This window comes from Eptatretus burgeri, unplaced genomic scaffold (genome assembly GCF_056783735.1).
Source record: "Eptatretus burgeri isolate ZD-2024b unplaced genomic scaffold, Ebu_testis_v1 Ebu_testis_scaffold_428, whole genome shotgun sequence".
Classification (NCBI taxonomy): Eukaryota; Metazoa; Chordata; class Myxini; order Myxiniformes; family Myxinidae; genus Eptatretus; species Eptatretus burgeri.
In genome coordinates, this window is record NW_028222377.1 from 3144 (window position 1) to 15797 (window position 12654).

Sequence of the window (12654 nt, forward strand, 5' to 3'; positions counted from 1 at the left end):
TCTCATATTCCCCATGAGGAGGACTTGTCGTGTGTCAAGTTTAAATGTATTTCTTGTTGCGGTTTCAGCGATGAAGAGATCCAAACACAATGTCCTCTTCCTTTGGCGAGGGTAAAAATCGGCACGGCACGGCACGGCACGGTACGGCACGGCACGGTACGGCACGGCACGGCACGGTACGGCACGGCACGGCACGGTACGGCACGGTACGGTACGGTACGGCACGGTACGGCACGGCACGGTACGGTACGGCACGGCACGGCACGGCACGGCACGGCACGGCACGGTACGGCACGGCACGGCACGGCACGGCATCGGAACATGGGCGGGTCACATGACTGATTAACCACGCCCCGGTGTACCCACGTGTGTTACATTAGCATAAACTACTGAAACATCTCGATGTTGTGTGTTCGTGTTTGTGCCCCGAACTTGTAAAACGGATGGTAATTACCAATTACATTGTTTATTCACTGTATTTTCTGGATTAAAATGTAATCTAGAAAAATGCAACATTTACCGTAAAAAAAACCGGGAATTCTTTAATAACAAATGTCTGGTGACCCATGAATCGGTTCAGTGTTATTTTCGTGTTCGCCGTTCAGTTCCGTCTCATGTCCTGTCCGGACGGTTTGGTGTGCAGACAACTGTTCATGTGATTTGAAAAAAGGATGCAGCCAATCACGTCACTCGGTAAATATCGCGATATCTGCCGAGACTTGAAGAAGAAGAAGAAGAACAGGAGGAGGAAGAAGAAAAAGAAAAAGAAGAAGATGAAGATGAAGATGAAGATGAAGATGAAGATGAAGATCCACGTCACGTGCTTGGGTTTCATTTCGCTTTGTCACCACATTTACATTGTGGTGTGAGGAACCCGGTGGTGCGAGGGACCCGGTCGAGAGTGTGACGTGAGTGAGGAAATGGCGGTTGGTAGAGAAGGACATTTCGGTTGTTTCTCCTCGACACGACGAACAAGGCTGCACGCCATTTTGGGAACATCTTCCCGCGCATTGACGAAGCGGTTTGGTGACTTTAACATCCCGACCCTCACTTGTGGACCCGAAGCTAAGTACCGGGAGAAAGGGAGGGTTTTTGTTTTATTTTTCCTTTTCCCCTTGTCCGTGTTTTGTGTGCGAGTGTGGAGACGTCACGTCTGGAATAGGAAATTAGATTTAGTTTACCTCACGTTCTGTTTTTATTACTACACCTTGAATTGTTACTCTAATGATCAGACCGAGCACACAAGATCAAAGGAACCGCTTAAATAATTAAATAATCCCACAAGGGAACATGACGGAGAGTTCTGGTAATGCCAGATCTACAAGATCTAGTAACAACACCCACAAGTTACCATTGTAAATTAATAAATTATTTCCATTAAAAACCCACATTCCTTTACGTTGTTTGGATCTGTTGTACGTTCGAGTGTAAAACCTTCGTGTTACCGTCCTGGTGACGCCTCTGGTAACGTCCGAACCGTTAACCGTCCCTCGTGCGTGATAATCTCTGAGGATCACGTGTTCGCCTCCAAGGAAAACCGCTCGGCGATCCGGTCTGGTCGGTGTAAACCGCTCATCCACTACTATTGGGTCAGGGGAATGAACCTTACCGCTGGGTATGTGACATTTGGGTCAGGGGAATGAACCTTACCGCTGGGTACGCGACTATTGGGTCAGGGGAATGAACCTTACCGCTGGGTTCATGACAATTGGGTCAGGGGAATGAACCTTACCGCTAGGTACGTGACATTTGGGTCAGGGGAATGAACCTTACCGCTAGGTACATGACAATATTTTAGTTTCCCACAAAAGTAATTTTAAATGTTTGATGAAACATAGAATGCTACTTTAACACAATATTGGTTGTGATCGTGTTCTTAAACTCAAGTATGTTGTTTTATCATGAACAAAAATATCAATGTGATTGAAAATATGATTGTTGTTCAGAAATATTAGTGAAAGACATTGATATGAAAGTTCTTTGACCTTCGTCTCGCTCCTGTTCAAGCGAGCCCGTGCATTCTCATAATTCTGCTGCAACACCTGCATTTTAATCTCCATCGCATGTTTGTTTTCCAGCTGCAAACAGCACACAGTTTATCACAAATTATATAAATATATTGAATTAATAGTGGGGGATCTTAGTGCACAAAACCAACCCAAGTGTGCACATACGGATAAAAGTGTGAATTTTGGAACACAAGTAGTTTAGACCTTGACAATCAAAAAAATTGATGGAAGCACTTTGACACACCCCTTTTATGGCCGCCATGTTGGATTTCAAGATGGCCACCATCGAAAACCTATTTTATTCTATATCTCCGAAACTAAACCAGCAAGAGAGTTCATTTCAGTGGCTACACCCACATTTATGGGATCTCGGAATCATATGGACTAACTCTGAAAGGGCTCAGGTGGCAGCCATCTTGAATAGGTCAAATTCAAAATGGCCACCATTCGCGACTAACTTTTAATGATATCTTGATAACCAAACAAGCTCGGAAGATAAAATTGGTGTCTACACCCATATTTGTTGGGTCCAGGAATGTGATGAAGTCAACTTTAAATAGCTCAGGTGGCAGCCATATTGAATTTTGTTCCGTCAAGGAATCAAAACAAATAAAAAAGCTGTTTCATTGTTATACAGTTTTATATGGGAAATCAAGATGGCAGCTCCATGTGCCATAATTTTAATGATATGTCAAAGATACAAGCGAGCAAGGTCAATGAATGAAAAAATGCCTGGCATGATAACATTTCACTGACTATTTACAATATCAAAGACGACTGACATTCCCAACTTAAAACAGATATGTTTGCCAAAGGTAATGATGTACCTTACACCAATCTGCTTTAACACCGGGTTTTTAGATTCAGTATCAATGGAGCCAATTCAAGTATGACAACTATTCGAATCATTGATCGGCTATCATTTGCAGAACATTTTGAATAGTCGGGCGGCTATCTTAACCGACTCTGGTCGGCTGAATCATCATTGACAAAGAGATGCAGTTCCAACTGGAGCGGGAGCACTCGGTAGAGTGCAAAACCTCCGCCGCCAATACTGCTGGGTCACTCAAGTGAACCTGATATCCTATTCATTCAATTTGATATCAACAGTGCTCACAGAGTTATAGTTTGCAACTTTCCCTTTTAACTTTTACATACTCAATTCATTCGTCATAACTACATTCCTTGAGACAGAAATTGATTTTACGTGGGTATATCTACCTGAAGTTCCAAAACCAGCCGCAATTATAATTTTGGCATGTTTTTTTTTTGTTGGAAATCACTTAAAACATGTAGAAATGCAAAAAAAAAAAATTCAAATATTTTTTCAAAATGGCCGCCATAGCGGCCATATTGGATTTTGGACCAAGCCCAAAATCTAATGGCATGATCCTTGGACCATACCTAATCCCCTCACCAAGTTTCGTCGAAATCCGTCGAGGAGTTTTTCCGTAATACTGTTCACAAACAAACAAACAAAGGGGTGAAAACAGTAATCTTCGATGGCAGAGGTTAACAAATGTCAACGACCCTTAGATGGTATCATTATTTATGCAACCACCTTGGCATCGGCAAAGGGGTGTACATCGCAGACTTGCTCTTGAACATTTGCAGTTGCCCCTGCAAACTTTAGTGCACCCACAATGAAAAATCAGTGCACATGCTTTACTTGCATCTGGTAGTACAGTCCAGAGTGGAGCATACACGTTGCTCTTTTCATCCTTCACCCACCCCCAGTCTGAGGCATCAGGTAAGTCCTGCTGTGGTTCGAGACACTGATTCCAGATGTGAGATGCTTGGTAAAGGGCACGGAAAGCATGCTGTAGTAGTGCCTGTTGGGTAGGTGGGATGGTTTGATGTGTTCGAGTTCCTTGGGAAAAAAGCTCCCGACGAGCAACATTGACACGAGAAGCATTTGATGTCTTGGCATACGTCAAGACCGTGAACCTTTCCGAGAGCTCCATGTGGATACTATCAATGCTTAGCTCCTCTGGATGAGCCATCAGCACAGTTTGGGTATCTGTGATCTGCGGGAAGGCCTCCGATGTTGCCCATGCAGTTCGCTTTCCAATACCGAAGAAGGGTGAGGTGGTATCACACCCTGTATAGGCATGGAACAGAGGCAAAGTGTGGCATTTCTGTGGTCCTAGATTTTGAGCGACTGTGTGCACTGGAATAAATTGACGATTCTTTCTGATACCAAAGTCTATCCAAAGTTCCTGGAGTCCAAGTCTTTCAAATATGCTAATGGCGATAACAACCACATCACTGTCAACAGTACGAACCATCACCTTGGAATGACCTTCAGTGATGCATCACTAACATGAAGGAACACTCTTCCATCTGCTTCGTGGTGGTTGCAAAGTCAAATATTCTGTAGGTCACTCTGTAATCTGTCAGCAGTGCCACTCACCAACACTCTGTCATCCTTTGTGGCGTACAAATGTATCCCAGGGATAGTTGCAGATGCATGTGTGACTTCGTCGCTTAGATATTGAAACAGGCCAACTTTGTTTACACTGTTTTGTAGGAAATGCTTCCAACTGGATGGAACTGGAGTTGTACCTTTTACAACAGTGCGGGCAACCTTTGATCCAGATCCTTGCTTTTCTTGGGTTTTCAGCTTGAGACTATCTTCTGGATATGTGTCCCAAACTAAGTCCAATCTCCTCACATTGCCTTGTGCTGAAGATGAGAGGTAGGGTATGAAGTGGTGGGTGACATAATCAAATGTCTTTGCCTTGGTTGGTTGCACCATGTGAACAATTGCTGCACCATCTAGAACTTTAGCTGTCACATCAGGACCCGCAGAAATCTTGTGAATATTCAGACATTCCAGAATATCAGATTTCTTGCCAGCTCGAAGCTTCCCTTTATCTGATGGGGCAGGTGGGTCCTTCCTGTTTTTGTACCTAAAGAACTCATCAAGGTCACTATCTGGTCTTGACTGCACAGAGAGAAACAGCTGTGTCACAAGTGAAGCATCATGCTTGAGCATAGAAACTTTGCTCTCCTTTTTCTTCGGTTCCTCTGGCTTAGCAAAGGTAGGGACGAAGTTCCTCTTGATTGTGTCTGTTAGAGGAACAGAACAATTTCCAAGGCAGTCTTTGACATCGCTCTCATGCAGTTCTTTCCCTTTCCCAATGGTCGTAGTTCATGAACTGGTCATCATTTGCGTTACAGGGTCAAAATATTCAATTTTTCAGTTTTCTGTGTTGATAGACATCACCAAGCAACATGCACTTATGTGAAAAAAAATTAGCAAAAACCACTAATTAACAGTGAATATGATATTTTTAATTATGAACTTTAATGGATAACACTGGTCAACAACAAATTTGTTGTCTGCATTTTTTAAGCTGATTTAGGACTAATCTGATGCGCTGAATCCAAAACTCACATTAGTTTTGTTCAATCAGGTCAAGTTTTTGAGATATGGCCACATGTCGTTTTTTACATTTTTGTTCACATGTACGCATGTGTGGAGCATTTTAGAAGAAGTTGGTGGGGGTAAAATGTCATGTCAAATAATTGTTTTGATTGGAAATAATTATTTTAATGACAAGAAGTATTCAGGTACGATAGTTCTGGGTGATTATGTCGAAAAGGGATCAGTTTGAAGTCATAAAACCTCAAAATCTTCCAAAAATTGGTGAGGCAAAGCATAAAGTTCGTGGATCAAAACTAAAGTTAATGGGGCAGATTTTGTAATAATGTGATACAAAAAAGTTGTATTTCTTGAAATAACGAACTCTGAAGAATGTACAATACCTACATGCGCCAATTTATGACATGCGCTTCTGCTCAAGCTTGGATTGCCACAGTACGAACCCAAAGATTGGAGACTGTTCATTGACAGCAGCAAGCGATCACTGAAATGTGTTCTGCTACACAACGGCAACCAGTTTGCCTCTGTACCCATCGCTCACTCGCTACACTGAAGGAGAAGTATGAAGCGGTGAAGTACGTGCTGGAGAAAATTGGTTATTATTATGATCAGCATAAGTGGTTTATTTGTGTTGACCTGAAGATGGTGAACTTTTTGTTGGGACAACAGTCTGGCTTCACCCAGTACCCATGTTTTCTGTGCATGTGGGATAGTAGGGACCGTGCTCAGCATTACACGAAGAAGGACTGGCCTGTGCGGGAGGAATTGGTGCCATGCAAAGAAAGGAACGTCATCAACGACCCTCTGGTGGACAGAGACAGAATACTCTTCCCACCGCTGCACATCAAGCTCGGCTTAATCAAGCAGTTCACCAAGGCTCTGGACAAAGATGGTGACTGCTTCACTTACTTGTGCCAGGCTTTTCCAGGATTGACCATGGAGAAGTTGAAAGCTGGCATCTTTGATGGTTCTCAGATCCGTCAGCTCATCAGAGATCCAGAGTTCAAAAACTCAATGAACAAAGTGGAACTGGAAGCGTGGAAGACATTTGTTTTGGTAGTGAAGAACTTTCTTGGCAACAATAAGGCCAGAAACTATGCAGAACTTGTCAACAACATGCTGACTGCTTTCAGAAACCTGGGCTGCAACATGAGCATCAAGATGCACTACCTATTTTTACATATGAACCGGTTTCCTGAGAACCTGGGTTCAATGAGTGACGAGCAGGGGGAGAGATTCCATCAGGACATGAAGGAGATGGAGACCAGGTATCAGGGTCGCTGGGACGCAGTCATGATGGCTGACTACTGTTGGAATCTGAAGAGAGACCTCCCTGCCGCTGAACATTCCAGGAGTTCGAAGAAACGGAAGTTCAAGCCCTGAAGTTTGAACAGTGGTGACGCAACATGCAATTTACTTGTACTTACCTTTATCAATGCCCACCATTCAGATGACAGTAATCGATGTTTCTATCATGTAATCAATAAATGTTGTTGGCAAAAAAAATTTTTTTCTTAAAAACATGTTTAGGATGATATGTGTTGACAAAAATCAGCTGATAATGCCACAAAAATGTAATTGATTTTGTCACAAGATCTGATTTTTTTCAAATCAACTTAGCACAAAAACCTGACCTGATGGAGAGAAACGGATGCCATTTCCTGATTCAGCAGTGCCAGAATACCCTAATTCACTTGTAGAAATCTAGACAACATTCAGAAAGTAAAAAATTGTTGACCAGTGTAATGCATTACAAGGAAAACACATTTTCACGTTTATCTCAAATTCACCCTTTCTGAGTCAATTGGATGTGGATCAGTTATCCTTTGGCCGTTTTGGACAATTCAAGTGCCAAATTAATCCTGAGAATCTGCTAGATACATAACTATGTAAAGATATTTACGAGATCTCTTTTAGGAGTTTGCACATATTGGTCAGGGTTTGCTGAAATTTTTTATTGAAAATCTGCCAACTTTTGACTAAATTGACCATATTCCACCCAAAGACACAATTTTCTCAACTTTATCTTGCTTACTTTATTCTATAACAGTCCTCCAACATCATCAGAAAAACACAATGAACCTTACAACCTGATAATTTATTTAATTCATTCGCCATCTATGGTCGCCCAGGTCGAGCCAGTTCCAGGCGAGGATGCCAGTCCATGCACGCGGCCGGGTGCAGTCATACTATCACAAACCTAGTACATATACTACCACAAACCTAGTACAAATACTACCACAACCCGAGTACAAATACAACCACAAACCTAGTACAATTACTACTACAAACTATAAGGGTATCCCATCTGCACGTCAAAAGCCTTGTAATAAATATCTCAAAATTTGTGTCTGACTGTTTCCAGGTATGACTTCTTGAAATGCCTTTGTAGTCTGCATGATCAAATATGACACATAATGTCATCATGGTCAGAGGAACTGAGGAGATATTTGTCATGAGGCTTTTTCTCCAACTCGACACCGACATAAATTACACTCGCAGCGGGAACTACAACAGCCTCCTTTGTTTCCTTGAACCAAGAGCCGACCCTGTTTGCTTTGATATATTCAAAATAACATCCCTTGACAACCTTATCTCCAGCAAAATCGACATGCCCCAGGTCATCAAGTCTTTCAGTGAGTGACAAGACTCCCTCAGATTTGACATAGAGGAGAAAATAGTCACGAAGCGACTCAATGTTTGCCTTAATGGCGACAACTGTGTCCTTGCATATCATGGGCTACGGCGGGTTTTCTTGCTCTTCTACTGAGAGAGAATTTGAACCCTGCTCAGCTTGGTCCTCATCTTCTACTCTCTCCTCTTCCTCCTCCTCCCCCTCATTGACATCTGAAACTCTACCCTGCAGGAATGAAACTGGTTTGAATGGTTCTACAATATGGATATTTTCACATTTTGGAAAATTACCATTCACACAATCAATGCAGTAACAAGACAGGTGCCTGATTCCAATGGTTCCCTCATTGTCCATGGATCGAACGCTATGAATCTTTTGGGTATCTTTAACCGTCTTGAACTTGGCGCGTGCTCTCTCTGTGTTAACATCAGACTTGTCAACATAGAAGAATCTTCTACCATGCAAAGCAGAGGTTTTCAAGACTGCTGATGTACCAAGGTGGGAAGTAACAAATTCATACAGACTTTTGCTGAATGAATTGTGATTTCATCCACACTGCGGATCACTGCCTTCCTTGCAGCAGTCTTCAGGTAACCTGCTGCCGCGTCTCCCTCTCCCTTACCATGCCCGCTCCCTGAATAACTGCAAATTACGTCTACGTCTTGATCCTCACGACTCCTGGACACATCCCCGAAGCAGTTGAAACTCTTATATTGGCTGGCACAGCCATCTGTTCTCTGATGTAGGACCTTAACCACAGAGCCTAATGCTCTTAACTCAGGCATTGGTACATTTGCAACACAGTGATGGACAAAATCATAGTTATTATGGTTCAAACAGTCAGAGAAATCTAGCCAATGTTCTTTCACGTGACTCTCAGTCGAGTTGTCTGTGTCAACTGTTGGCCTTGTCACAACCATTGAGTGTATGGTAACCTGGGTTTTAGCCCAGTGCAAACTCTGAATTTCCTCCTGCAGTGTGGTGGAATAGTTCTCGGAGAAATCCATTTCAACTGCACAGTGGTCATTGGGAAGAAGTTGAATAAGGTTTTTCCAGTGTTTCCACTGCCACAAAGCAGTGAACAAATGGTACGGGAACAACTGCATAGAGCTCAGGAGGTGGTCAAGCAACTCATTCTGGGGAGTTCTTTTTTCACAATGTCCAAGTTCTTTGAGATCTTTCCTGTCTTGGATGTAAATTCCACCTTCTTATACCTGAACCAAGTTACCATGCTTTTATTACTTGTATCATGTTCTTCCTCATTTATGTGCAGCAGTTTTAGCCCACAATTTTCACATTCTTGCTTCAAACACTTGATGCTGTGGTGCAGACTTCCATCCTCTCTTTGGCAAAGGGTACTCGTTACCATGTCGTGGACACTGTCAAAGACTGGTTGAAGTTTTCTGGTCTGCCGAAAGTTCATCAGTGACCTGAATGCCTTACGGATATTGACGCAGGTCTTACAGCAGCATTGCTAAAGGTCTCTGTTTGTAGCCGGTCGAACAAAGAAGGGCCTACATCGCTTGAATGTGGCTTCGCTCACGAGTATTTCAGGATATTTACGCCTGAAATCCTCAAATATTTCTCTGTAGGTTTTCACACATATCTGCCTTGTGTTTTCAAGATAGAGTTTCACACCAACACGTTTCCTTACTTTACTCCATGTTGTGTCTGTTGTTGGGTGACTAGCGTCATGACACCAACAATTGATCATCTTGTCCCTCCAATCTTCAGAAACTTTCAGACCTCTTATTTTGCGCTTGACGTCATCCAAGGAAGCTACATTACCCCTCAGAAAATTTTCACGAACATTTGCCCTCCGGACTTTCTTTTTCAGCTGTCATAAATAATTTCTTGCAGACCTTGTTCTGAACGTGTGTTTTTTCCACATTATTCCCAACAAGGACCGCTGCAGCCTGCTCACGTACTTGTGTAGCGCCCGTGCCCCTTTTCTGTTAAAGAGCCGCCATGGCGGACTCTGCATCGGATAATACAGCAAGACCCATCTGGACAGAATTCTGTTGCTCAGCCGAATGTACTAGCCCCTTCTGTTGCAAGATCTGGCGAGTGTTCCTTGATGGCGTCGACAGCATGGCTTCAATCAAAACCGACTTTGTCTTCGGACTTTTACTCAGAACTTCTTTCTGTTTACTGAGGCTCCGACTCTTCGCAACCCGCTCAGCAGGGGTCACTGGCGTTGGAGTCGTTGGCACTGAAGTGCAATGATGCTTGTCTAACTTTTCCTATCTAGACCAAGACTTACCACAGCGTGCACAACTGAACAATACCTTTTCATGGGTTTACTTCATATGTTGCTGAAGGTTTTCCTTCTTCGAAAATGTCTGGTTGCAAACTGAACACTGTTGAAGGTTGTGGAGTCTATCAATGTGTCCTCCAGTTAACACTTGGGTGGCACTGCCAATAGCAGCAGACACGATTCTGCTCTCCCTTGCCTCTGTGGACCTCATTGATTCACAAACTTTCATATGTTTGGCAAGTGTGTCTCGGCGCACAAACAGTTGATCACAGTGTGGACAGACATGACCATCCTGATCAGAAGGACTGTTTTTTTAAGATGCCTATTCAAATTATACTGTTGAGTAAATGACTGAGAACAATGGACACAGGAAAAACTGGGAGCTTTCTTGCCACGGATAGGATGACAGCAGCCCATATGCTTCTGAAGACTGTCCTTTCTGCTGTATTGTTTGTCACACACTGTACAAAGGTATGCACTCTTGCCATGTGTTGCCTCATGAGCCAACATGGTATCTTTACGCTATAAAGTTAGTCCACAAATGGAGCATGACATAGTTCTCACTGTCAGTGTGATGATTTTTCATATGGCGAACTAGATTACTTTTGATGCTAAAAAAAACATCACATTCTGCACACGTGTACGCAATCCCAGCATGTATCTTCTCGTGGCGTAGCAATGACCATCTGTGTGTGAACGTATCACCGCATGTACGGCATATCAAAGCAGCTGATTTCGAAGGCTCCATTTCATGTCATGTGGCAATCTGCAGAAGATTGATAAACAGAATAAATTCCAGTTGGCTAAAGAATTTGGCCAACAGTTAACCTCCCATAATAAGCACAGCAAAACCAGGTCAAAATATCACATAAACTGGCTAAAAAACGATCTGTTTCCACTCACTTAAATGGCATGAAAGTTGGTTATAAACTCTGCTATAAACCCCAGTTGGAATTAGGTCAGCAGCCATTTGTCACATGATCAGATGGCTGTTCCATTTAATGCTTGCACTCCCTCTTCATAGTATGAGACTGCACCCCGAGGAAGGGGGGGGGGTGATTGCCACAGATGGAACAGCCAGCCAAGTAGTATCCACAATAGAAGACTAAAGGCAACCACATCTATCTTCTCATAACATGTATCTATAGAGTATGTATGTTGAAGTGCAGTCCTTTAAAGTTTATAGTAGTATTCTCACTTGGGAGGGAGAGGAGGGTATGGGGAGGCCATGGGAGGAGAGGGGATGCCATGGGAGGGGAGGTGAGACAGGCCACCCAGGGGAGGGGAGGAGACTTCTCTCAATAATAACGAGTTGAATAATCAATTTTGCATCATGCAACAGCAAGTCCCAAGTGTTAGGTCAGGTCAGGTATGGGAGCATGTGCCAGAACAGCACGTCGCTGCGTCCACTTTCCGCCGGTACTCCAGGGGCCTCCGTCTGGCCATCCCCCAGGCAGATGCCAGGCCCATCCCCATCTCCTTGAGATGATGGTCAACCTGTTGCAACCATGAGGCACGTGGTCGACCCACTGGCCTCCTCCACTCATGAGACTCCCTCGCTGAGAGAATCTGGTGAGCAGGATCAGAGTCAGGAAAACGAGCCACATGTCCATACAGCCGCAACTGATGCTCACGGACTATGCAGGTAACAAATCTCATCCGAGTCTCTCTCAGCAACCGCTCGTTGGACACAAAATCCGACCAGCGATAGCCAAGGATTCTCCGAAGAGACCTGGTACCAAAGGAATTAAGTCTCCGTCTCAGATCCTTGGTCAGAGTCCAAGTCTCGCACCCATAGAGCAAGACTGGAAGTACCAAGGACCTGAAGACTCGGACTTTCGTCCTCCCGCACAGGTCCCGGCAGCGCCACACCTCATGATCCAGTGAATCCATGACTCCCCAGGCCCGACCCAGACGTCTATTGACCTCTGACTCGCAGCCAGCAGAGACATGAATATCACTGCCAAGGTAAGTGAATCTCTCCACGACCTCAACATCCTCACCACAAACAGACACAGACAGGACAGCAGCATCCAAGATGTCACCGAAAGCCTGGATCTTAGTTTTGACCCAAGAAACCCGTAATCCCAACGGCTCCGACTCCTCATTCAGCACCTCGAGGGCCCCCAAGAGGATGTCTAAAGTCTCCGCAAAGATGACTGCATCATCTGCAAAGTCAAGGTCCGAGATCTTGACATTCCCAAATGACGCACCGCAACTTGATCTCTCCGACATCCTCCCTAGAATCCAGTCCATACAAGTGCTGAAAAGTGTGGGGGCAAGTACACATCCCTGACTAACTCCAGTAACAACTGGAAATAAGTCAGAGATGGTACCACCACACTTCACAGCACTCTCAGTACCA

General features: G+C 43.9%; 1 protein-coding gene across 1 annotated transcript; it reads left to right on the plus strand.

Annotated features, from left to right (window-relative positions):
• The first annotated feature begins 709 nt into the window (after window positions 1-709).
• LOC147007214 (uncharacterized) lies at window positions 710-6780 on the plus strand. The gene is made up of 2 exons (XM_085867506.1): window positions 710-5972; window positions 6114-6780. The coding sequence occupies exons 1-2, from the start codon at window positions 5887-5889 to the stop codon at window positions 6778-6780; spliced, it is 753 nt and encodes a 250-aa protein (XP_085723632.1). The 5' UTR covers window positions 710-5886.
• Window positions 6781-12654: the final 5874 nt, after the last annotated feature.